Source organism: Lampetra planeri, chromosome 11 (genome assembly GCF_965212315.1).
Source record: "Lampetra planeri chromosome 11, kcLamPlan1.2.h2, whole genome shotgun sequence".
Lineage (NCBI taxonomy): Eukaryota > Metazoa > Chordata > Hyperoartia > Petromyzontiformes > Petromyzontidae > Lampetra > Lampetra planeri.
Window position 1 is genome coordinate 704,457 of NC_136117.1, and position 23,316 is coordinate 727,772.

The following is a 23,316-nucleotide window of genomic DNA, read 5'->3' on the forward strand; positions in this document are numbered from 1 at the left end:
CCTTGGTTTACCCCGATTTTTCCAAACCCTTTTTGCTCGACACGGACGCGAGCAACACGGGTATTGAGGGCGTGCTTTCGCAGGTGGTTGACGGCGTGGAACGGGTAGTCGCGTACGGTAGTCGGGTGTTGTCTCCAGCGGAGCAAAGGTATTGTGTCACCCGTCGGGAACTGTTGGCAATTGTTAACTTCATCCAACAGTATCGCCCATATCTGTACGGTCGGCATTTCACCGTCCGCACAGATCATGCGGCACTACAGTACGCCCTGCGAGTTCAACAACCATCGGGACAATTGTCTCGATGTTTGGAGATTCTCCAGGACTTCGATTTCGAAACTACGTACCGTAAGGGCGTTCGCCACTCAAATGCGGACGCTCTGTCACAGATGCCAACCACCTCCGAATGCGCATGCCTCCTGGGGTCGGGACGTTGCAGGCCTCCGAGTGAAATGTCCGTTCCGGTCTTGGTGGCCGCCGCTGACGCGACGTCGATAGCGGATTCAATTGCACAAGAGGGAAAAGATTCCCTCTTGGGGTTGCCTGTTGCTGAATGGGGGCGCCTCCAGATGGAGGATACCTCCCTCCTCGCGTTGCGTCGTCGCGTCGGAAGTGCCGGGCGGGGGAGGGGTGATGTCGACTCATGGGAGATGGTCCAGGGCCTGTTAATGCATTGGGACGGGAGATCACATCGACACCGGCTGGTGGTCCCTTCTGGGTTGCGGGGTAAGGTGGTGTGGGCCGCTCATGAGCGCCTCCTCCACCTGGGGACTCAGAAAACCCTCGCCATGCTCCAGCTAGATTTTTTTTGGCCGGGCATGACAAGGGATGTCGGGGATCTGTTGGGATCATGTCCTCGATGTGCGCAACGTAAACCACCAGCACGGGAGTCTAACCCGCCTTTGCAATCCATCAAGGTTTCCAGGGTCAACGAGCTTGTCGCGCTTGATATTCTGGGCCCATTCCCCGCTACCCCCAGGGGCAACAGATACCTATTGACCGGGGTGGAATATTTTACGCACTGGCCTATGGCCTGGCCCCTTGCCAACCAGTCGGTAGCAGCCATCGCGGAGGCCTTTGTCCAGGGATACGTCCTGGACAAAGGTGCTCCGGAGCGGCTGCTGACCGACCAGGGCAAACATTTTTCTGGTAAACTTCTCCAAGAAGTCTGTGAGCTCCTGGGCACGAAAAAAATTCGTACCTCCCCATATCATCCGCAAACTGACGGGATGGTCGAGCGTCTGCATCGAACCATCACGTTGATGCTGTCCCAACAGGTCTCGGACTCACAGACCGATTGGGACCTTCAAATTCAAGGGGTCTTGGCAGCATATAGAATGGCTCCTCATGCGGCAACGGGATTTTCCCCCTTCTTCTTGATGTACGGCCGCGAACCTGACCCGCCTGTTCAGACCCAGCTGCAGATCTCCGCGCCGCGGGGTAAAACTTAATTGGCCAATCACGTTAAATTCAATATTGCTAAATTAACAGAGGCACGGGAGGCTGCTATGCAAAATTCCGACCTCCGCCAGAAGGCTAACGAGAGGCTCAGGCTGGGTCGGGCGCACGTACTGCAGTGGAAACCGGGTGACAAGGCATGGTTACACTGTCCACAGGTACCGCTTGCAACCTCCTCTAAACTGGTGCGGCCGTGGCGAGGCCCTGTGGAGGTGGTTCAGGTTTTGTGGCCTCAGTGTGTACGCATCAAATGGGGGAAGCGGCGGTGGTTTGTGCACCCCTCCAGATTGAAACCCTTCGTTGCGGTCCGAGTTCCCACTTCACACACGCGTGGCCAGACATGTGGGGGGTCCGCCGACTCACAGGGTCCGTCTCCGCTGCTCTCACCTAACGTGCTGCCGGCTGTCCCGCCCCCAGGTGCACCGGGAGTGACGGGCTCACGCCCGACAACCCCTCCAGGGGATGCCAAGGGTCACGCGGCAACGGAAAGTGACTCACTCGGACACGGACGGTTGCCACCCAACAGTCCGCCGTCCGGGGTTGCCCCGTGTGACGGGCCTGCTGCAAGAACGCGCGCAAAAATGCACAGACTTTTGTGAGGCCCGGAGAAATGTACATATGTTGTGTTCATTGTGTGTTGTGTGGGTGGTGTGTTTCCTGCACATTGGATTGTACATATGTTGTGTTCATTGTGTGTTGTGTGTGTGGTGTGTTCTCCTACAAATTGTATATAGGGTGCTCTTACGGTATTCGTATTTATTCAGGGGGGGTGCGCCGGGTTAATTCTCTTCTTGTTGTTGCGGTTCTTGTTGGTGTTCTTGTTGTTGTTATTGTTGGAAAAAAATTGTGAGGCACACGTGGGTTCAAGGGGTAAATACACTTTTATTGTTGTTTTTTTTGCAGCCGGGACGGCTGCGAGCTGTACAGGGGGGGTGATGTAGGGGTGTTACGGAGGGGCTGTATACAATGGGATCAGATGGGAAAGAAACACAGTGGGCGTGGCTATGTCGGTGCACGGGGAGGTGCTCCCAGCGACGTCCGCATCGGGCAGCCTGGGGGGCTGACTCGGAGCTGGGATCCCCCGGGGCCCCACCCCTCAGCGGGGGTTTTGGTATAAAAGGGGATGAGCCGGAGGGCTCAGGGAGAGATGTTAAGCTAAACCAGAGAAGACGGAAGATCGTCATAGATAGAGCCCTGGACTCCCCTGGATCGCCGCCCTTATCAGGGCCGCACAGGATCGAGCCAGTGGCGTGGTCCCGAGAGCCAGAGCCAGTGCTCTTGTCAGAGCTGGTCTGGGACTCCGGGTACCGTGAGCCCGACTTACCAGTGTCGGGCTAGCTAGCCTCCTCTAGCCCATTAGTGGAGGACCCAGAGGTAGGCTAGGTGTAGCTAGAGAGTGTATCCCCAGTTAGACGGGCGAGGGGGCCGATACCCCCTCCAGTGTTGTATGTCAGTACTGTACTGTACCGACACGGAATAAATACGTGTGCCTCCAACCCCGGTGTCAAGGTCTCCTGGAACGTTATTACACTACAACAAACAGACATGGCCAAACCAAAAAACTTTTTTAAATCACCAAAATAAAGCCATAAGCAATGTAACAGTGATCATAGGAACTGTGACCGAAATTTCACAATAAACGACATAAACAACATGTACCACCAAACCCTGTAGCCATAGCTGGCTGCATAAGTCACTCCACAACAGCAGGAGCATCAGTAGGAGTATCAACATTTTTCAAATGCCCTCCACTCTGAAAGTGACCTTACGGAAACACTGAAACACATCCCTACTCCAACGTATCTCAGAGTGAAGTTGGACCGTATGCTAACCTTCCATAAACACCTGAAAAAGGTAGCTGCCAAGATTACATCAAGGGTTAACCTGGTCCAAGAACTGGCGAGTACAAGGTGGGGAGCATCAGCACAAGTGCTACGGACATCAACAATGGCCCTTGTGTATTATGTTGCAGGATACTGTGCACTAGTATGGCCCAGAAGTAGTTGTACTCGACTTGTTGATGACCAACAGAACAGTGTAATCTGGTGTATCTGTAGTGTAGTAACTCGGCGGGAGACGACTTCACGGGTAACACACTCTTTATTTTATCAAACTTGGTTACAGGTGACTTAACACCTACTTTGTATCTCGGGTGACAAACACCCACTTAGCTACTTGGCGACTAACGCCCACTGAGCTACTCGGATGACCAACATCCACTTAGTACTCGGGTGACAAACGCCCACTTAGCTACTTGGCGACTAACGCCCACTGAGCTACTCGGATGACCAACATCCACTTAGCTACTCGGCGACTAACGCCACTGGGCTACTCGGATGACCAACATCCACTTAGTACTCGGGTGACAACCACCCACTTAGCTACTTGGCGACTAACGCCCACTGAGCTACTCGGATGACCAACATCCACTTAGCTACTCGGCGACTAACGCCACTGAGCTACTCGGATGACCAACATCCACTTAGCTACTCGGCGACTAACGCCACTGAGCTACTCGGATGACCAACATCCACTTAGCTACTCGGCGACTAAGTCTTCAGCTCCGTCTTCGGGTCTTCAACTGGGTAACTCTCCCCGAGTGCTCTCGCGCGTCCCCCTTTATACCCCACCTGCGGACGTCGCTGCGAGCACCCACTTATTCGACCAATCGCCGGGCGCTGGCTACGATCCTCTTTTCCCACATCTCATCGTGCCTCACCACTCACTCCGCGCCGCCCCGTCATCTGTCACTCCCGGCGCGCGCGTCCACATCACGCCCACAACGCGTGCCCAACCCCGCACCCCGCGCCGCCCCGTGATCCATCACTGTCACAGTCGGCGCACGTCAATACCACCACTACATCACCCCCTACCACATAGCTCGCAGCCGCCCCGGCTGCTATAAAAATATACAAACCCCCCCTGTGTGCCCCGTAACACAACACAACAACAAGAACAACAACTAAGCTAACAACACAACACGACGCGAACACTAACATCCGCAACCCTCAACCAATGCCACCGCGACAATAGAACAATATATACAAACCGGCGAGTGACAATAGCAATGTGTATGCAAAAAAAATAAATGGAAATTTTTTTTTTTCTTTCGACTCGTGCAGTGTCCCCTTTTCTTCCGAGCGTCCCTACAACGGGACATTACCCCGGCAGAGGGGAACACCGGGCGAGCTCGGTGTAGAGCAAAAAAACCGTCTTCATGAAAATTGTTGAGACCTAGCCCGAGTCCGCCTTGCCGGTCCGTCGTACGGCACCAGACGCGGTTGAACGTCCGGTGGTGCCGGCGGTTCAGGAAGACATCGGCCAGGCATCGAGGACTCGTGCGTGCCCCGGGGTTCAGGCTCTCGACGGTCAGCAGCCGTCAAGCCCGAGGCACCTGGGGGTGGGTCAGGTGGAGACACGTGAGGAGCAGCCTGCGACACCTCCCTCCCCGAGTCGACGGTCACATCACACGCCCGGTCGTCACGGCACAGAACGGGGTCACACGGTGCCGCATAGGGCTTCAGTCGGGAGGGGTGCACATACCAACGGCGTTTCCCCCATTTAATCTGTATACTCTGGGGTCGTGCAACCCGCACAATTTCCACCGGTCCCCTCCAAGGTCTCAACAACTTGGGGGACGTAGCCAACGGTGCATGTGGACAATGCAGCCAGGCCTTATCGCCTGGTTTCCAATCATGCGTATGCACCCTCCGCTCATGCAATTTCTCGTTTGCAATTTGCCGCGACCGCGAATTCAACCTTGCCGCCTCCCGCGCTTCAGTCAATTTGGCGATATTAAATTTGATGTGGTCTGCCAATTTAGATTTTGCACGTGGCTGGGAAATCCCCAGTTGGACGTCCATGGCCGGATCGGCCTCCCGCCCATACATAAGAAGAAATGGGGAAAACCCCGTCGCCGCATGAGGGGCCATTCGATAGGCCGCGAGTACCCCCGGCACCTGTAAGTCCCAATCAACCTGATCGTCGCGGACCTGTTGGCACAACATAGACGTAATCGTCCTGTTCAGACGCTCAACCATCCCGTCAGTCTGCGGGTGGTAGGGGGAAGTACGCACTTTCTTTGTACCCAACAGGTCGCACACCTCGCGCAACAAAACGCTCGAAAAATTCTTCCCTTGATCCGTCAGCAAGCGTTCGGGGGCGCCCTTGTCCAAAACATAACCCTGGACAAAGGCGTCCGCCACCGCCGCAGCCGACTGGTTGGCGAGCGGCCATGCCATAGGCCATCGGGTGAAGTATTCCACGCCAACCAGCAGGAACCTATTTCCCCTTGGTGTAACCGGAAAGGGCCCCAAGATGTCCAACGCTACCAATTCGTTTATACGCGAAACCTGAATGGATTGCAGCGGTGGATTAGCTGCCAATGGTGGCGGTTTCCTTTTTGCGCACCCTACGCATCCCTTAAGAATATTCGCCACGTCGTTACCCATCCCCGGCCAATAATAGTCTCGCTGGATTAGGGCGAGCGTTTTGTGAAAACCCAGATGCATGAGCCGTTCATGAGCTGCCAGAACAACCCTACCCCGCATAGCAACAGGCACAACGAGCACGTGACGCCGGGACATGTTGTCCCACCTCATCAAAAGGCCCTGTCTGCACACCCAGGAACCGACCCGCGCCTCCCCTTCTTCGGGAGCGCCAACTTTCCGACGCAGCGTAAGTAGGGAGCTGTCGGACATCTGGAGGCGGCCCCACTCAATGAGGGGCAACGACAACAGCGAATCCCTCCCCGTGGGGGCGTCCTCTCCCGGGGTGTCAGTGGCGGCGAGCGCAACTCCCGGGGTGCCGGCGACCGGGGGTTTGCACCGCGCTGATCCCAACAAACATGTGCAGTCCGTGCACGGCGGCAACCGCGACAAGGCGTCCGCGTTTGAGTGCCGCAACCCCTTGCGGTAAATCGTCGTGAATTGGTAGTCTTGAAGGACCTCCAACCATCGGGACAATTGGCCCGATGGCTGTGCCACGCGCATAGCGTATTGTAGAGCCGCATGGTCCGTCCGGACCGTAAAATGACGGCCGTAAAGATACGGCCTGAATTGCTGTGTAAAAAACACAATGGCTAACAATTCACGACGAGTTACGCAATAGCGTTGTTCTGCGGGGGAAAGAACCCTACTACCGTAGGCGACCACCCGTTCAACCCCCCCGACCACCTGTGAGAGCACCCCCTCGATACCCGTATTGCTGGCGTCCGTGTCAAGCAAAAACGGTTGTGTGAAATCGGGGTAACACAAGGGGGGAGCCTGCACCAAAGCGTCACGGAGGGAGCAGAACGCAGCCTCCTCTTCCGCCCCCCAGTGAAACCTCACACCCTTAGCCGTCAAAGCGTGCAGGGGCTTGGCTATGGTGGCAAATTGCTTGACAAAACGACGGTAATAGGAGGCAAAACCAATGAAACTACGAACCTCCGTGACCGAGGTTGGCGTTGGCCATGAGCTGACGCAATGCGTCTTAGCAGGGTCCGTCGAGATCCCTGAACGACTCACGATATGGCCCAAATACCTGACCGATTCCCGAAGCAGAAAACATTTAGCCGGTTTAAATTTAAGCTTAGCGGAACGCATCCTGAGGAACACCGCTCTCAGTCGCTGGAGGTGCTCCTCGAAAGTCCGACTAAAGACGATAATATCGTCAAGATAAATCAAACAGGTATCCCATTGGAGCCCCGACAAAACCAATTCCATGAGTCTCTGGAACGTGGCGGGAGCGGAATGTAAGCCCATGGGCAAACGGTTGAATTCAAATAGGCCCCCAGGTGTCCGGAAAGCAGTTTTAGGTTTAGACTCGTTATCGAGTGGCAATTGCCAAAATCCAGAAAGCAGATCGAGTGTGGAAAAAAACTGCGCTCCCGCCAAGGCATCCAGCGACTCATCCATCCTGGGGAGCGGATACGCATCCGCCATCGAGATTTTGTTTAAGCGGCGGAAATCGACACAAAACCGCAAGGACCCGTCCTGTTTCTTTACTAGGACAATAGCACCCCACGGACTAAAAGAGGGCGAAATGATATCTGCCGCCAACATATCATTAACCGCCGATTGCACATGTTCCTTCTCGGCCGGGCTGAGCCGGAAGGGATTCTGACGAATAGGGGCCGCGTCCCCTGTAGCTATGTGGTGGCGCAACAGGTCAGTGCAGCCGATATCGTACTTATGTTTGCTGAACACGTCAGCAAACTCGATGAGCAAACCCCTCAATGCTCCCAATTGCACCCCGGACAAGTTAGCAGAACCCGCACACAGCGAGTCCAACCACTCAGTCCCCTCATCACTTTGAGGATGCGACTTGACAGTGAAATCTGCTTGAGCCACGAGCCGTTCCTCAACGGGTAGCGGCGCGGCGTGAGCCAGCACCGTTCCCTGCGCAATTACGGCCGGCCGCGACCCCGTATTCAGGACCATTACGAACGGCTCACTGTCCCCTCTCACCATGGTTTGAGCAACCGCTAAGTCGAGGCCCTTACTGGCTCTGTTTGACGGCCCCAACAGCACCCCCTGTGCCTCCGCACCCACCTCGAGTGGCTTCCTGAACCGAAGGGGTACTAACATTTGCGATCCCGGGGGCACCCGTACAGTGTGAGTCGCCAGCGCCTGCACCGTCGCACAAACCGTGCGCACTTTGGTAGGGCTCGACAAGAAGGCAACCCGCCGACCTGACGGAAGCTCTATGCAGGCCTGATCTATAAGAATTTTGATGGGCATTTTTGACAAAAAGTCCGTACCTAGCAAACAGGGAACGGCCAGCGACGATGATACAAAAATAGGGCCCGCTAATTTAATGTCACCAATACAAATAGTCGCCCGAATCTGGCCGATGATCCCCAGGGATCCCCCATTCGCCGCATAAAATGGCACGTCTACCGGCAGAAGGGGTCTACTTTGGACGGGAAGAATGTTATAAATAAGGTCCGAGATGATGGTGGCCGACGCACCCGTGTCAACAAGCACCCGGACCTCAACCCCGTCAATGAACCCCGTTACCACGGACGACCCGGCCGACGCAGCCACGATCCTGTGGGCCAATTCGGACCACTCGACTGCTTGCGGGCCGCGTACGGACCCCCCTCGCCGAATTGAACCCCCGGCACCCAGCCGCGAACCCCCCACCGCGAAGCGGCGACCCGAATGTGCCGTGTTTGTGGACCGAACGTGTGAGGTGCCGCGACTTGCCGGGTTTTGTTGGGATGACTTGTGGCCCTGGTCGTCGTCCCGACGTGGTCCTGCGGCGCGCTGACGCGGGGCCCGGCACCCGGCTGCGACGTGACCCCGAAGGCCGCAGTTGTAGCAGACGACGGACGTCGTAGGTTTCGGTTGCTCCAGCTTGCGGGGCGAACGTGTGGGCGAACGACCTCCCGTTCTCCACTCCCCCGGACGCGATGCAGCGAAGGCCTGCTCCTGCACCGCAGCTGGCTGAGGTTCGGCGATCGTGGCGGCCAGTGCCGCGTTCCCCGGCCATTTGCAGACGACCCCCGGCTTGCGTTTGAGGACCTCGTACGCGTGAATGCTCGTGGCGATCGCCAGGGAGCAGATCTCCATCTCGTCTGCCACGTTGATGGGGACCCCCAACTTGTGGGCCAACACCAGCAGCTGCTCCGTCACCATGGCGTCCTTCCCCTCCTTATCCATGCGGGGAAAAGCTGCGTCCGCCAAGGCGAGTAGTGCCGTGCGGTAGGCTAGCGTCGTTTCCCCAGCCACCTTCCGCCGATCGTAGAACTGGTGGCGACACGTGGAGGGCGGCCCGAACACCTTCGCCATCAGGTGTAGTGCGGCCTGGAGCGTAGAGCGGGACGACCTTGCAGCAGATGTGAAGGCTGCAAGCGCGTCGTCGTCAAGCATCGCTGGCAACGCACGCAGGGCAGTGGTGTCGGACCACCCCGACATCTCCTGATGAGCGAGGAACCTTCGTTGGAAGGCTCCCCAGTCGCCCCCATCCGCCTTGAACGCCGACAGCGCGGGCAATCTTTGCTGGAGGACCCGATCGTCGTCGACGTCGGAGAGATTTTCCCGCGCTCCGCTGGAGTTGTGTAAAATGTCGGCTCGGTTGTCAGGCGCAAAATGGAGGGCTCCGGCGCGCGCTGATGACGTGGGCTGCGCTGCGCGGAGGTGTCCGGCCACGTGGCGTCCGTGTTTCCCGCCAATCAATGGCGGCCCCTCAAAAACGGCGGGAACTTCCAGACTTTTGGCGCGAAGCGCCTTTTGGCGGGATCCCGCCAGCCTCGCTCCTTCCTCCAACCCCGCAGCCGTTTTCCCGCCCACTGGAACGGAGATCTCGGCCAAGATTGCAGCGGCGGCGAGCAGCAACTCCGCCAACCGGGAGTGTGCGTCTTGGAGGCTGGTGTCGGAGGCAAGCAGAGCGTCGGCCATCACCGCGAGGTGCTGCATCGGCGGCCACTCCTCGTCCTCTCCTCCCGAGGTTGGTGTCCCCGGTACGCCGTCGTCATCCCGACCTCGCTCGTGGGTACGGGTAGTCTTCCTTGTGTCCATACTTCTTGAAGACAGGTTTACTTCTGACGCCAGTTGTAGTGTAGTAACTCGGCGGGAGACGACTTCACGGGTAACACACTCTTTATTTTATCAAACTTGGTTACAGGTGACTAACACCTACTTTGTATCTCGGGTGACAAACACCCACTTAGCTACTTGGCGACTAACGCCCACTGAGCTACTCGGATGACCAACATCCACTTAGTACTCGGGTGACAAACGCCCACTTAGCTACTTGGCGACTAACGCCCACTGAGCTACTCGGATGACCAACATCCACTTAGCTACTCGGCGACTAACGCCACTGGGCTACTCGGATGACCAACATCCACTTAGTACTCGGGTGACAACCACCCACTTAGCTACTTGGCGACTAACGCCCACTGAGCTACTCGGATGACCAACATCCACTTAGCTACTCGGCGACTAACGCCACTGAGCTACTCGGATGACCAACATCCACTTAGCTACTCGGCGACTAACGCCACTGAGCTACTCGGATGACCAACATCCACTTAGCTACTCGGCGACTAAGTCTTCAGCTCCGTCTTCGGGTCTTCAACTGGGTAACTCTCCCCGAGTGCTCTCGCGCGTCCCCCTTTATACCCCACCTGCGGACGTCGCTGCGAGCACCCACTTATTCGACCAATCGCCGGGCGCTGGCTACGATCCTCTTTTCCCACATCTCATCGTGCCTCACCACTCACTCCGCGCCGCCCCGTCATCTGTCACTCCCGGCGCGCGCGTCCACATCACGCCCACAACGCGTGCCCAACCCCGCACCCCGCGCCGCCCCGTGATCCATCACTGTCACAGTCGGCGCACGTCAATACCACCACTACATATCACTGGAACCGTGAAGTTGACCCCAACACTCTAGTTGTCCGTGCTGTCACACAACTCTCCCTCACCCATCTGCCACAACATTGCGATCCTCCTGGAAGTCCTGCGAATCGAGGAAAACAGTAGCCTTCCGATTTATCAGGACCTCAATAACATCCCTCTTCATCGCTTGAAGTCACCCAACCCTTTGTGGACCCATGTGCTGCATCTTAAACAATGCGAATTCAACCGTGATGAAGCTTGGAGAGCCAAATGGAGTTAAAAAGAACTCGCAAACAAGCACGTTGTGAAAGACCCAATGCAGAAGATCTCTGGGTTTGATCTTCCACAAAGCTCATAGTCTACCTTAAATTGTATCTGCACAAACCATGGCATATGCGGATACCTGATGCACAAATGGAAAATTAAAAACTCCCCAATATCCGGCTGTGATCATCCAGAACAGACTATATAATATATTACGACAATATACCTGATCCATAAATACGCAGATATCACAGCGATACACTCAGCTGCTCCTAGCGGGGTTATCTGGCTGGAATGTGATTTGTAGTCCTTGCTGTGCATCTACACAAGCCATGAAAGAAGAAGGCTGGAAACTGTGCCAAGGATCTTCAGGACATAATCCTGGATTATACCCTGAAGATGCTTGTGAGCTGAAACAATAATACTTGGCACATTAAATGTTGTTTTATATTCACAAAATGCTGTTTTAACAATTTTTATACACAATTGCATACGTCATTGGCTATCTCAGGGTTATATGCATGTGTGTGTGCCTCTAAACGTTCATCACAAAGGCCAAGATCAGGCTATTCAACCTAAAGCAACACGCCTATTCATCGTGACCCGCTCATGTGATGGACGGCTTGGCATAGAAACAACGCGACAGTACCTCCTGATGGGACAGAAGGGAGAGACGAAGGACAAGAATGACAGGTGAGTGTCAGGGTCGGTGGCACGGCCCAGCAGTATCGCATCCGCCACTTGTTCCAATGGTTCATGTTTTGAATTCAGCAGACTGTCCTGACTATTACTGTGGGTGCATTAACCATAAAATACTATGGACCATCTGCTTCACGGGGTATATTAAAGATTCCGTGCATAATGCGAAATGAGTAGGCCATTGTTTGCTGGCATCATAGTGCAAATTTGGCAATGAAAAAATATTTCCAACAAAAATTCTCAATTGTAATTACACATACCACTCAATAAATTAGTTTTAAAAATAGATGTAAAAGTGTATATCTCGAGTGGCTTCCTAATATCAGAAGGAAGAGTGTTCCAGACAGCCGCATAGGTGCATCTGAAAGCGCACGATGCAGTAACCGTTTTTGTTTAATGGCTAGCCAAAAGCCGCTGTGAGGCTGACCGGAGTTTTCGTGATTGTTTATGTTCCTTAATGAGAGCAAGGTATTGTGGTTCATTCATGGCAAGCACTTTATGTGAAATAAATGCAACCTTATAACATTCGTTTGGCAACTGGAAGCCAATGCAGCTCGGCGAGCACTGGATGGATCTTGCAGTACTCGTCATGACATGTGCCAGATAATTTTGTATACGCTGCAGTTTGTTAAATGTTTTTACCAGACGTCCCATAGTAGTGAGTTTCAATCTATCGAGCCTTTGTCCATACAATGCTACACGCCACCTTGTTGTCTGCCACAACGCAATAGTGCTCGAATGTGACTAATTTAGGTTCAGAAGGCGTGCCCTGATATGAAAATTGCAGGACCTGACTATATTTTGCATGTGGTTATCAAACGACGTTCTGGTCGACTATGGTGCCGAGTCTATTTAGATGAGTAGAACACTTAATCCTGGAGTCCGTGACCGCCACACCTGAACTAAAAATGTTTTTGCTCAAGTGCAAACCAGCAGAACCTCCGAATTTTCTGGATTTAGAAGCATTGTGTTTAATGAAACTACACGTGCACCGCTCGCGTGCAATCTTCGAGGTTACCGAGGCTCTATATCTAACTTTGACTTCACTGCCGTGTACAATTGTGTATCATCAGCATATTGATTAAAGTTTGTCATGCGATGAGATTACATCAGTGATCTGTGCTTTAACAATGGTGTAAACACCCCATATACCCAATCGTTATTAAATGGTACACATCGGAGGATATGTGGACGATGGCCATGAATAATTATAATGGAGTGGTAGCCAAGGATTGAAACACGTCTGAGAAGATATCCCCTAAGAAGATGGAGTAATGAGATCAGTTAATTATTATTCGTTGTTTAGGTGGTGGAGGATCTTAACGACTCAATGTTGGCCAGATAATTAAGCAGTGGTCTAACTCAAAATGTATTATCAATTAACAATATTCCAGTTTATCTTTGACAATTATGGTTCAAAATGCCTCAAGCCTTGGAGTCAGAAGTGTGCTGTCCAAGCTGATTTTTAAGAGTTAGGATGATGTCATTAACCTCCGTATGTTATCTAATCCACGTGTTCCTCTTTATTTCTCAGTGCAATTCCAAGCATACATCTCACGATTCATTATTCATGCAAATAGCAATAATTTAATTATGTACTGTGTTATGCATGTGTAGTGACTGAATCAGAGACACTAAGAGTTGGAGGCACCCTGTTTATTAACACGCACCAACGGGTTAACACTTCCAATAAATCCATCTATAGTCGACTACGGTTCCCAGTCAGGACAGCTGGTAGACTGCCTGACTGGCAACGCCGAGATGGTGAAGATGGAGACGATGTGGGGGCTGATGCTCCCCTCCTCCTCTCCCCCTTCCTCCTCTCCTCCCCGCTGGGCTGCCGCCGATCATGTGATCGGCCCCCCTGCACCAGCGTCCTCTCTGTGGGACATGGCTAGTGGCTGGCTCCCCACTGCCTTGGGTTATCCCACACACTCCCCACGTAAACCACCACGAATCCCGAGGTGGCTACTTGCACGCGCGTACCCGTGCAGGTGCACGCTGTTCACCACGCCTCGCGCTAAAAAATAGCTCAATGAACACCAATACTAATTTTCGATTTAAAGCTTTCGTGACTGCAGGGATTCATCTTCTTGGTTCTTTCGGTAAAGTCACGTAGAAGGGAAGTAATAAAATAATATTATGTTTTATTTTTATTATTTTATTACTTCCCTTCTACGTGACTTTACCGAAAGAACCAAGAAGACCAATACTAATGCCGAGGTGGCTACTTGCACGCGCCCGCTCGTGCAGCCACGTGGGCAAGGACGACGGTCATGGCTCGCACTAAAAATAGCGCGGCGGCTGCATGGACGCGGGCGCATTCAATGAGTTACTACGCAGAGCAGCCTCACTCGCACGCTTGAATTACGCACCACGCCGACACCCCTAATGTGATTGTCGCAACGCAAACACACTGCGTAAAGTGCGTAAACCCGCACGCGATCGCACGCACGTGAACATCAACGATCGTCTTATGATTGAACACCCGTGCGCTTCACAAGTAAGATGCACTCACGCCACCCCTATGCTCTCCCCACACACACAGAAATCACACGGCGTCGTTGCGCTGTGCTAAAGTTTATTACTGGCTCGCCCGAAGAAAAGCCACGCGTGACTCGGAGAAAAATACCCAGCGAGCAGCGTCCCACCTATTTCTATCCAAAACTTGGGGGAGCCCAACGCTATTTCTCGCGCCTCGGGTGTACTCACGGTATTTCACAGACGCGATGAGGGTCAGAGGGACGAGGGTCCAGGAGGCCTTTGCCTGGGTCGAGTTGTAGCTGCACTCGCCAGCGTCTCTCGGACGCTCGAGCGGCTGGGAGTCCGCTGGGTAGCTGGCTGACTGGAGGAGAACTGAACTAACGTTTCTCCTCTTCCCTCCTTTTATCTCTTCCGAATTCAAAAATCCCCAGTCAAGTTGCATTGCTCTCCCAGCCAATCGGGGCGCCTACCTTTCGATTTTTTTTAACCGATGCCCCGCCCCTACTCCTCGTGCTATTGCTCGCTGCTGCCCAGCTCGAGTCCTAGTCCGCCTAGGAATATTCAACCTATGCCCCGCCCCCCTACCGGGTTCAGCTCTCCACTGTGCCCTAATCCATTGTCTGCACGCTCGCCCTCTCTACCTCCGCCACACCCGGCCTTGCCGGGGTGGCCGTCCGTTGGAGGTTTAGTTTTAGTCGGCTCGCTGGGCGTTTTGTTCCTCCCCAGAGTCCCCTGTGTTCGATGTGTCCTCACTGCGGTTTGCTCGGTGAGCTCGCCGTGGCCATACAATTTTAAGTTAATCCACGGGGCCGCAGTGCAATTCGGCCTGGGGGGGGTCGGCCAATCTCCTGGCACTGGGAAACCGTGGGACATCCCCACGAGGGGGCCCTTGGGTAAAAACCCAGGGTGCCAGGTGACCCCCGCCACGAGGCCCTACGTGAGTGTGTGTGTTTAGAGGGTGTGTGCATGCGTTTGTGTGGGGGGTTGTGAGGGAATAGCAGTGCCGGTGGAGTTGCTCCGTTGCTGTGGCACCACAACGACGAGAAGAATGGTGAAATCTCCAGTAGCACGACGGGGATCCCACTCCAAGCGACAGCCCCGAGGTCCCCTCCAGGGGCCCCTCTTATACTGTCAGCATGGCCTGGCTCCGCCCCCGGCCACGCCCCCTTTCTAGAACCTACCCGCGGGTTCCTTGTGTGCCCCTTCCGTGACCTTTCCCCTAGATCCCTCTCTGGTCTATCACGTGGCCTGCTGCCGTCAGGGCTGCTGTAAGCTGCAGATCCCCTTCCCCGCCAGCAGCCAGTGCTATGCTGCTACATAGCTAATTCTACGTCACTACACATGCAAAGAGTAATAAAAATCACTGACCATCATGAAACCTTAGCACATATCAGCTAATACACCGCAGTAAACAAGAATGTATTGAAATTGGCTAGGGAGGTAATTAACTAAACTCTGTGGATATTTTTTTATGGGTGGAGGGACTTCATTCAGACTGCTACCTCTCACACCCTTTACCACAGGCATGGAAAATACTGAATAATATTACAAACATAATATAGGTTTTTGTGGGTTAGATCGTGTAAAATATTTTTTGTCATGAAAACATTTATAACCCAAAAAACTATCTTATGGATGATATTGGTCATAAAAGCCGACATGTTAATATTAAAACAGTCACTGCCATCTGAAAATGTATCCAAGACTTGACTGAAAGCAAGTGGAAAGATTGTAGAACTGGAGTCATGTGATCTGCTTTGTTGTCCTTCACCCGCACCTCTGATTAGCACAGTTGGTTATGTACGGTGCAAAATAAATTCAATATACATGCATTGGGTGATTTGAATATTGAAAGGGAGCTGATCTGTTGACGTATGTGCAATGGGAGTGTATTCCACACAAATGGAACTGCAAATGAGAAAGCACGCCGACCAACAGCCGTGCACCTGATTTCTGTTGTGACTAGCAACTCGACGAGTTGATTGAAGGAGTCTTCAAAAAACATGGCATTTTTTTTATAGTAAGAGCAGCATTTTGTACGAGTTCAGTATGTTGAATGATAGAGTTGGAAATGAAAAAATTACAAAAATCTAATGTGGAATTTATAAAGCATGAATTAAGGTTTCAGCAGCATCTTGAGTTATGGAGTTGCTGATATGAGAAATCCTGCATAGTGATTGGAAGCAGTTTTGGAAATGACAAATATGATGAGAAAAATATAGCTCTGAGTCCAGGATTAGACCAAGATTGCACACAGTTTTGACAATATTCAAGTCAGCCTATTAAGTGAACAAAATATGATGGCAATTTAATGACCATGGTGTTTCCGAACCATGTCATAATAGGTAGTACACACGTGAACATCACCATTTACACACGTGTACCTGTGTGTGGAGTGTTCCACTAACACATTGTGTTTTTGTATGTTTAGCTTTCAGTACGTGTTGGATTCAAGTTCATGGGTGGAGCAGTGGCCCGTGGATGAGAAGTGTAACCAACCAAACGTGCATGCATTTTGCGCCATCAAACGCGAATATCAGTTTAGCATGCAGCTCCAAGGCTGTTTTTCTTAAAGGGTGGACAGCCATTGACTACAACAACGCATTCTAACATGTGCATGTAACTGCCTTTACAAAATACAAAACACAATGTAACTTAGCATAGGTTTTCGCATCCAATATGATTCATAATTGATTTTGGGTTAGGCAAATTTGTGTCGTTAAGGCGATCCACCACCTCTCAGTCAAACAGACAAAATAATCACGTGTACATGCGTTGAGTTCTCCAATTATTATTGTTATTATCACCAGTAAGATGAAAAAAAATATTCTCACAATTTTGGCATAGTGTGATTGACAAATGATTTTTGCTTTTTTTCATGTATGTTATTTTATTGAATCCCTTAGACATGTACCAATACACAGAATCTACAAGCATGCCTTCTGAACCTAGATAAGTCCTTGCCAAAAGTGTCCAGCAAATGTTTGAAATTTGATTGAAAATTTTTGTCTTTTACCATAATCATAACCCTTGCCAACTTTAAGCACACAATGCCTTTTAGGTATAAACAGGTAATATTCAATTGGCAAACAATAATTTGTGGTTGCAATTAATTGTACCCTCTGCATCAATTTGCCATCGACTGTGAGGTCTCACCTAGACCAGTCTAGTCACACACTTGTTAACATTCCATTAGAATTCTGATTTTACTGTTTTGAATAAAGATCATACTGCCATATACCGTAATGTGCTTGAGTGTTTTCATAATGAGATATTCACACACCCTGTGATGGTATGCATGTATATTGAACTTTTTTTCGCATGTACGTAGCCAACCGTCCTAATCATAGATGCAGGAGAAATACAACAAATTAAACAGAAAAAATCGTTCTAAAGAAATTAGCTTTTTATCTAGATTTAAAAGTACATAAAGTAGGTCTGGTCTTCCGGTGATGTCATGGCTGAGTAAAGAACTCGAAGCTGATCGCTCCTACCCCATCTCAATTAACCGACCCCTTTTAAACCAATTATTCCACTTCTTACCCATCAAAAGTTTATTTCAATTTTTCTCCACAAACCTTGAAGATATGGAGGAATTATCGAATAAATGAATCTCCCCACGGAAAGCCAACGGAAACGATCTACAAGAAACTGCAACCTAGCATCTGGGAAGCAATAAACCAGTCTGACTTGGTGGCTAGGCCAGGAAAATCCCTTCCCCATACCCTGAACATGATGGAGAACAGATCACCCAGAAAGTAAGCGTGGTGGCGGACACACGAGTAGCGACGATGGGTGATTTCCCCTTCCTTCTCTTCCCCCAACCCTCTCCGAAAGAATGGACCCGATTTCACCACCATACACAGTAAGGGGTGGGGCGGGGGGGCGTCGGTACTATTGTGTAATGCGAGCAAGAACAGGGTGGTTGCTGGCCTCCGCGCCGCTCACACGCGCCGGGGTATTGAGATGCGGAGCGTGTGGGAGGAGCCACTGCTCACCTCGCTCCAATGGGAGCGGGGTGAACGGGGGGGCGGAGGCGGAGGCAGGATGGAAGGTGGAGTTGGGTCACGTGAGAGAGGGGGATATAGGGAGAGAGCTGGAAGGGGACGGGGAGGAGAAGAGAGTGAACCACGGAGGGAGCCACGCTGGCGGTGGAAGGAGAAGTGGCGCCATTGCCACGTGGTCGGAGGTGATAGGCGCACTGCAGTCCAGCGTGCGCGGGGTGCGGCCAGGCCAGCGGAGCGTGCGGGATCACACGGAGACAGAGAGAGCCAGCAGAGTGTGCGGGGTACCCGAAGGGCGGTGTGGCCAGGGCGGGTGAGGAGAGAGAGCACACGGAGGGGCCGACGGAGATGGCGTGGCGAGCGCACACGGAGCGTGTGCGGGGCGCACGGCGACGGAGACGGCGAGGGTCAGAGCAAGGACCAGCGGGTGCGAGGAAAGAACCCAATAAAGGACCAACGAAGAGTGACATCGTGTGTGAAGGAGTCCTTTATTACAATTGTACTGCACTGCAGGATGCCAGGACGTGATGTGGGCCGCCGTAGCGGCCCGACCGCGACTTGGGGGGCAGAGAGGGGGTACCGGGGGACCGGAGCACGGGGCTCGGGGCCTGGAGCCCCAGGCCACCTCCTGGACCCCTACCCTCCCCTTCCACCCCACCCCTTCTCCTCGCAACCAAATCAGTGACTCTCACACCTCGATATTCATTCCTCGACTCACTGACCACCTCCACTCACCATTGTCATCATCTAATTTTCTCCCCCACTCTCTCACCCTCCCACCTCCGCCGTGTGAAAGTGCCCAATCCAGGGACCCAGGAGCTCCTATTGGGGGCTCCTGTCCCTGGACGATACCCTTCCCTGAGCAGTGAGCCGCGACAATGCACCCCCTCCCCACGTGCCGCCCCCCTACTTTTACACCTTCCCTGCAACCCCCAAACAACGACACCAGGCGTTGAACATTCCCAGAGACCATCCAGCCGTTGCACAATACTATGCAGCCATGGTCCTCCGAAAACGGGCAGGATGTCTCCTCTCGCCGCCCACCACCCAATACCCAGTCATCCAACCCTGTGGCATAGGGGGTGACCGTATACCCGACCGGGATCGCCTAATCCTACGGACCTCACCCCCGGTCAACCCCACCAGGTGAAAACAGACCACCACCGACCTCATGTACCCATGGGGGTGGTCCCGAGTACCGCATGTTGTATAATTGGTAAAAAAAAAATAACGCCAAAGGTATTCCATTATTGAGATATGTCATTACTGCTGGTAAAACAGTGGGATTGGCCATTCGAATTAGCTGCTGTAAGTTACCCATTGGGTTATCGCTATTCCGCGAAAATCCTGATTGGCCAGACGGAACAGCCACTGATGTTTCATGGTCTGTCTATTCACCGGTGAACATTGGATTGGCTGGGCAACTCAAGTTGGAAAATGAGGGAGTTGTTAAGTTGTTAAAATATTAAAGACAGTTCCAAAAGGAGGGATTGTTAGAGTATATCAAGGATAGGAGTGGAAAGCTCGTGGTCCGTTGAAACTCTCCCTATGGGTGGACTGCTGATAGTATGTGTTGTGAATGTATACCGTACCCACCATGTCTCGTTCTTCTGATCTGGCCACCAAGAACAGGGGTTGGCCACCAAAACCCCCTGCCCCCCCTCTTCCACCGCTATAATTTGTTACATGATTGTTTCACATATATGCTACCAATTAGGGAATATATCCTTAGAAGTGCAATGTTTCACATATACGTTATTTCCAAACATTGCGCAAAAAAGTTGGCACCATTTTTAAACGAAGAACACACTGAGCATTTAAAACTATTAAAATACCCTACATTGTGGGAAAAACTGATGAACTAGCCACATTTTTGGAAAAACAAAACATCCGAGTTAGATTTGACATTGTACATAAAATACAGAAACTAACATCTAGTACTAAAGATGTATTACCAAGCTATGTTGGTCAGACAGGACGAATGATCAGCACGAGACTAAAAGAACACCAAAGGAATATTAAACATTCCCAAATCCAATTGTTGGCAGTGGCAGAACATGCATGCAAACAAGGACACTCAATTGATTTTGATAATTTTTAAGTTAAGTGCAAAATTAGTTACTACTGGCCAAGACTAATTAGAGATTCTATAGAAATAGAGAGATTAAAGGTAATTGTAACCGTTTGGATAGCTACAGGCTTAGTGCAGCTTGCAAGCGAATCATCAAAGTGATACACTGTTTAACTGCATGCCTATGAAGGTCACCATACGTCGATGGTGATTAACTGAGCAGACAACAACAGGTACTCCGTTTTTCGTGCACACAAAAAAACAGCAGGATGTACAAGCACAATGTGCATGCATAACTTGCATGCATAATGTATGTTGATTACCATATGAATAACCCGACCGGTAATGGATATCCATTGTAATGTATATGCATAATATAGTTTTTTTTGGGTTAGGTCGCATAAATATATAAATGTGTTGTTAAAACCCACCACCACCCGACACAGCCAACTAGTAAGGGTTGTAACGTAAACAGAACATGCCAGTTTGTCACTAGTACAGCACACCGGTGTGTTGCAGAGCCAAGCCACAACATTTACAATCTGAGTACGACGTTTCGCCAGTAATTACAACTAGCTTCATCAGGCGACAGACAGATTTGTGGAGAAGTCCATCTGTTTCGTTCCTTATTTAGCGACGTAGATGTGGTGACCACACTTCTGCGTTCTTGCGCAAAGTGGCGGGGGGGGGGGTTATGAGTAAACGTACATTATGCGAGCCCTTTGATATTGTCCTTCCTGTCAATTGTGTGTATTAAAATAGCCATACCAACGGTAATCCCTATTGATGTATTTTAATACACACAATGGACAGGAAGGACAAGATCAAAGGTCCAAGGAAACAGTCAAGCTTCAGGGTTGAATGCCTGGTGGGGAGCAGGGAACGGGCAAAGGAACTTCAGAAGGGATGCCACCTGAAAGTGGGAAGGAGCCAGCAGGCACCGGCTCACTTCCTCTGCTCTGGTGAGGCCGGTGGTGGTCTAGGATGCATGAGGTCGAATTCGGATTGTTTGTGAATGTAGCTCAATACGGGTGGTAAACGCCATCTAAGGCTAAATGTATCTAATTTATGGGGTTTGAGTGTTTGGGAATGCGTAGGCTTACGTGTGAGTGTCGGGATAAAGGGGTCATCCTGCAACATATTGTAAGTGCGCCCGTGGTGTTCTCGAGATTCGCTACTGTGTGAAAACTGGCAGGGTGGCTTGACTACAAATTAAAGACATAACAACCATATTGAATCGCCTCAGGTGAATGGTCTCGATCGTTCTCGCTAGACTCAACCATTAATATACACGGGGTAACTTGGCCAACCGAAAATATAATAGTGATAAAGGTGAGCCTGTGAAAGCAGGCAAGAAGGGAAGCACCACATTTAGTGGGGACTCATTTGAGATATTTCCAGTACGGGGCAGTCTAACTCGAATATAGTGTCCCTGAGCTTTCCGAGTTGGATAAATTGGGGGACTTAAGGAGGGGAAGTAGACTATTCCTGTGTCAGCCAAGGTTGTGTACTGTGGAGTGAGTTGTAAGAGTACAATTGACAGCGCCACCTGCAGTTTATGGCGGTACTGCAATGGACCCCAGAGAAGCGGCATAATATGCGACATCTGTTGGTATGGAGGGAGCAGAACGCACTACCTTCAGAGAACAAATAGAATAGCTAAGAGGGGATCTGTCGAGGCAGCCAAGATGGAGGCAGAAAAATCTTTAAAGACAGCCAAGATATAAACAGAAAGCAATACAGATTGAGAGGCTCCACCAAGAAGGACACCTTAAAGGGAAAGGAATCAACTGTGGTTAGCTGCAAAGAAGGAGACCCTTCGGTTTGTGAATGAGAAACTTGAGCGGCAAGACCGTTTCGAATCGGAGAATAAGGAAAGCTAGTTGGACAGGGAGAAGTTTGAAAGCAACAGGGTCCTCTAGTTGGAAAAATAAAGATTGTCAGAAGCTAGGATACAACAGGCGGTAGCAGCTGGGAAAGAACCACCTCGGTTGCCCATGTTAGAAAAAGCAACGATACCAAAACTTCCAAAGTTTGCTGAAGCCCATGACCAGATGGATGCATTTTTACAGAGTTATGAACGGTATGTCGAATGCTATGAATGGCCAAGGCATGAAAGGGTTATCAATGTTAGTGTGCTGTTCATTGGGCTATCCTAGTCTACTTCCAGCTGGATAATGATGATGCAGCAGACTACGATAAGCTCAAAGTCGCACGAACAGAGTATTTCGAGTTGAATGAGGAAGGGTTTCGAAACAAATTCCGATTGGGTAGACCCGAAAATGGTGAAAACTTTGGGCAGTTTGTTGTGCGCCTCCAATATGATTTTGATCGGTGGGTTGATCTAGGTTAAGTTGCACAAACGTATGAAGGTCTTCGAGATTTTCTGCTATGGAGCAAGAGCTTCGTGCAAGTCCACCAGGATTGGCAGTGTTTCTGCAGGAATGTGTTCCCACAGATATTCTTCTGTATGGATGCATAGCAGCAGGTTAAATATGTTATTTTAGATTTGTTATCCACTCAATTGTCTGTTGAGACCCAGGGTCGATCTCGTCTGTTCCTCCTTCTTTAAAGGAGTGAAGTAAGCAGCTGTTTACAATGTGGTCGATCGTTTGGGATTGGTGGCCGCACTCGCAGGCCGCCGAATTTTTGATGCGCCAAATGAGCATCAGGTGGCCGCATCGGCCATGCCTGGTCCTGATTCGGTTGATGGTCGACCATCGGCGTTGTGGAAGGTTGAAACCGGGAGGTTCAATGGTAGGGTCCTGTATGAGATGTTATTTTTGACATCCGCCGCAATCCTTCATTTATATTTGTGGAGCGGTGTGAGGCTGCTGTGATCCAGAAGGGGTGACTTTAGGCAAACAGACAGCACTGGGTTATGTCCCGATGTATCGGAAGCTGCAGGTTAATTATATTTTTGGTACTCCCGAACGGCCACTGTTTCACGACAGATTTGCAGCAGAGCAATGTGGGTGAGGACTGGGAGCCACTGGGTTGGCGTCAACTT

At 51.3% G+C, this 23,316-nt stretch overlaps 1 protein-coding gene across 8 annotated transcripts in view; it reads left to right on the forward strand.

Moving 5' to 3' along the window:
* Window positions 1–17,469, forward strand: part of LOC144721414 (complement C3-like) — a 366,684-nt gene extending 349,215 nt beyond the window's left edge. For all 8 annotated transcript variants that reach the window (XM_078599020.1, XM_078599027.1, XM_078599021.1 and 5 more), the window contains 2 exons: window positions 11,603–11,741; window positions 16,663–17,469. In XM_078599020.1, coding sequence (XP_078455146.1) covers window positions 11,603–11,741; window positions 16,663–16,804 — 281 coding nt within the window. In that variant the 3' untranslated portion in view covers window positions 16,805–17,469. The remainder of the gene's footprint in view (window positions 1–11,602; window positions 11,742–16,662) is intronic.
* Window positions 17,470–23,316: the final 5,847 nt, after the last annotated feature.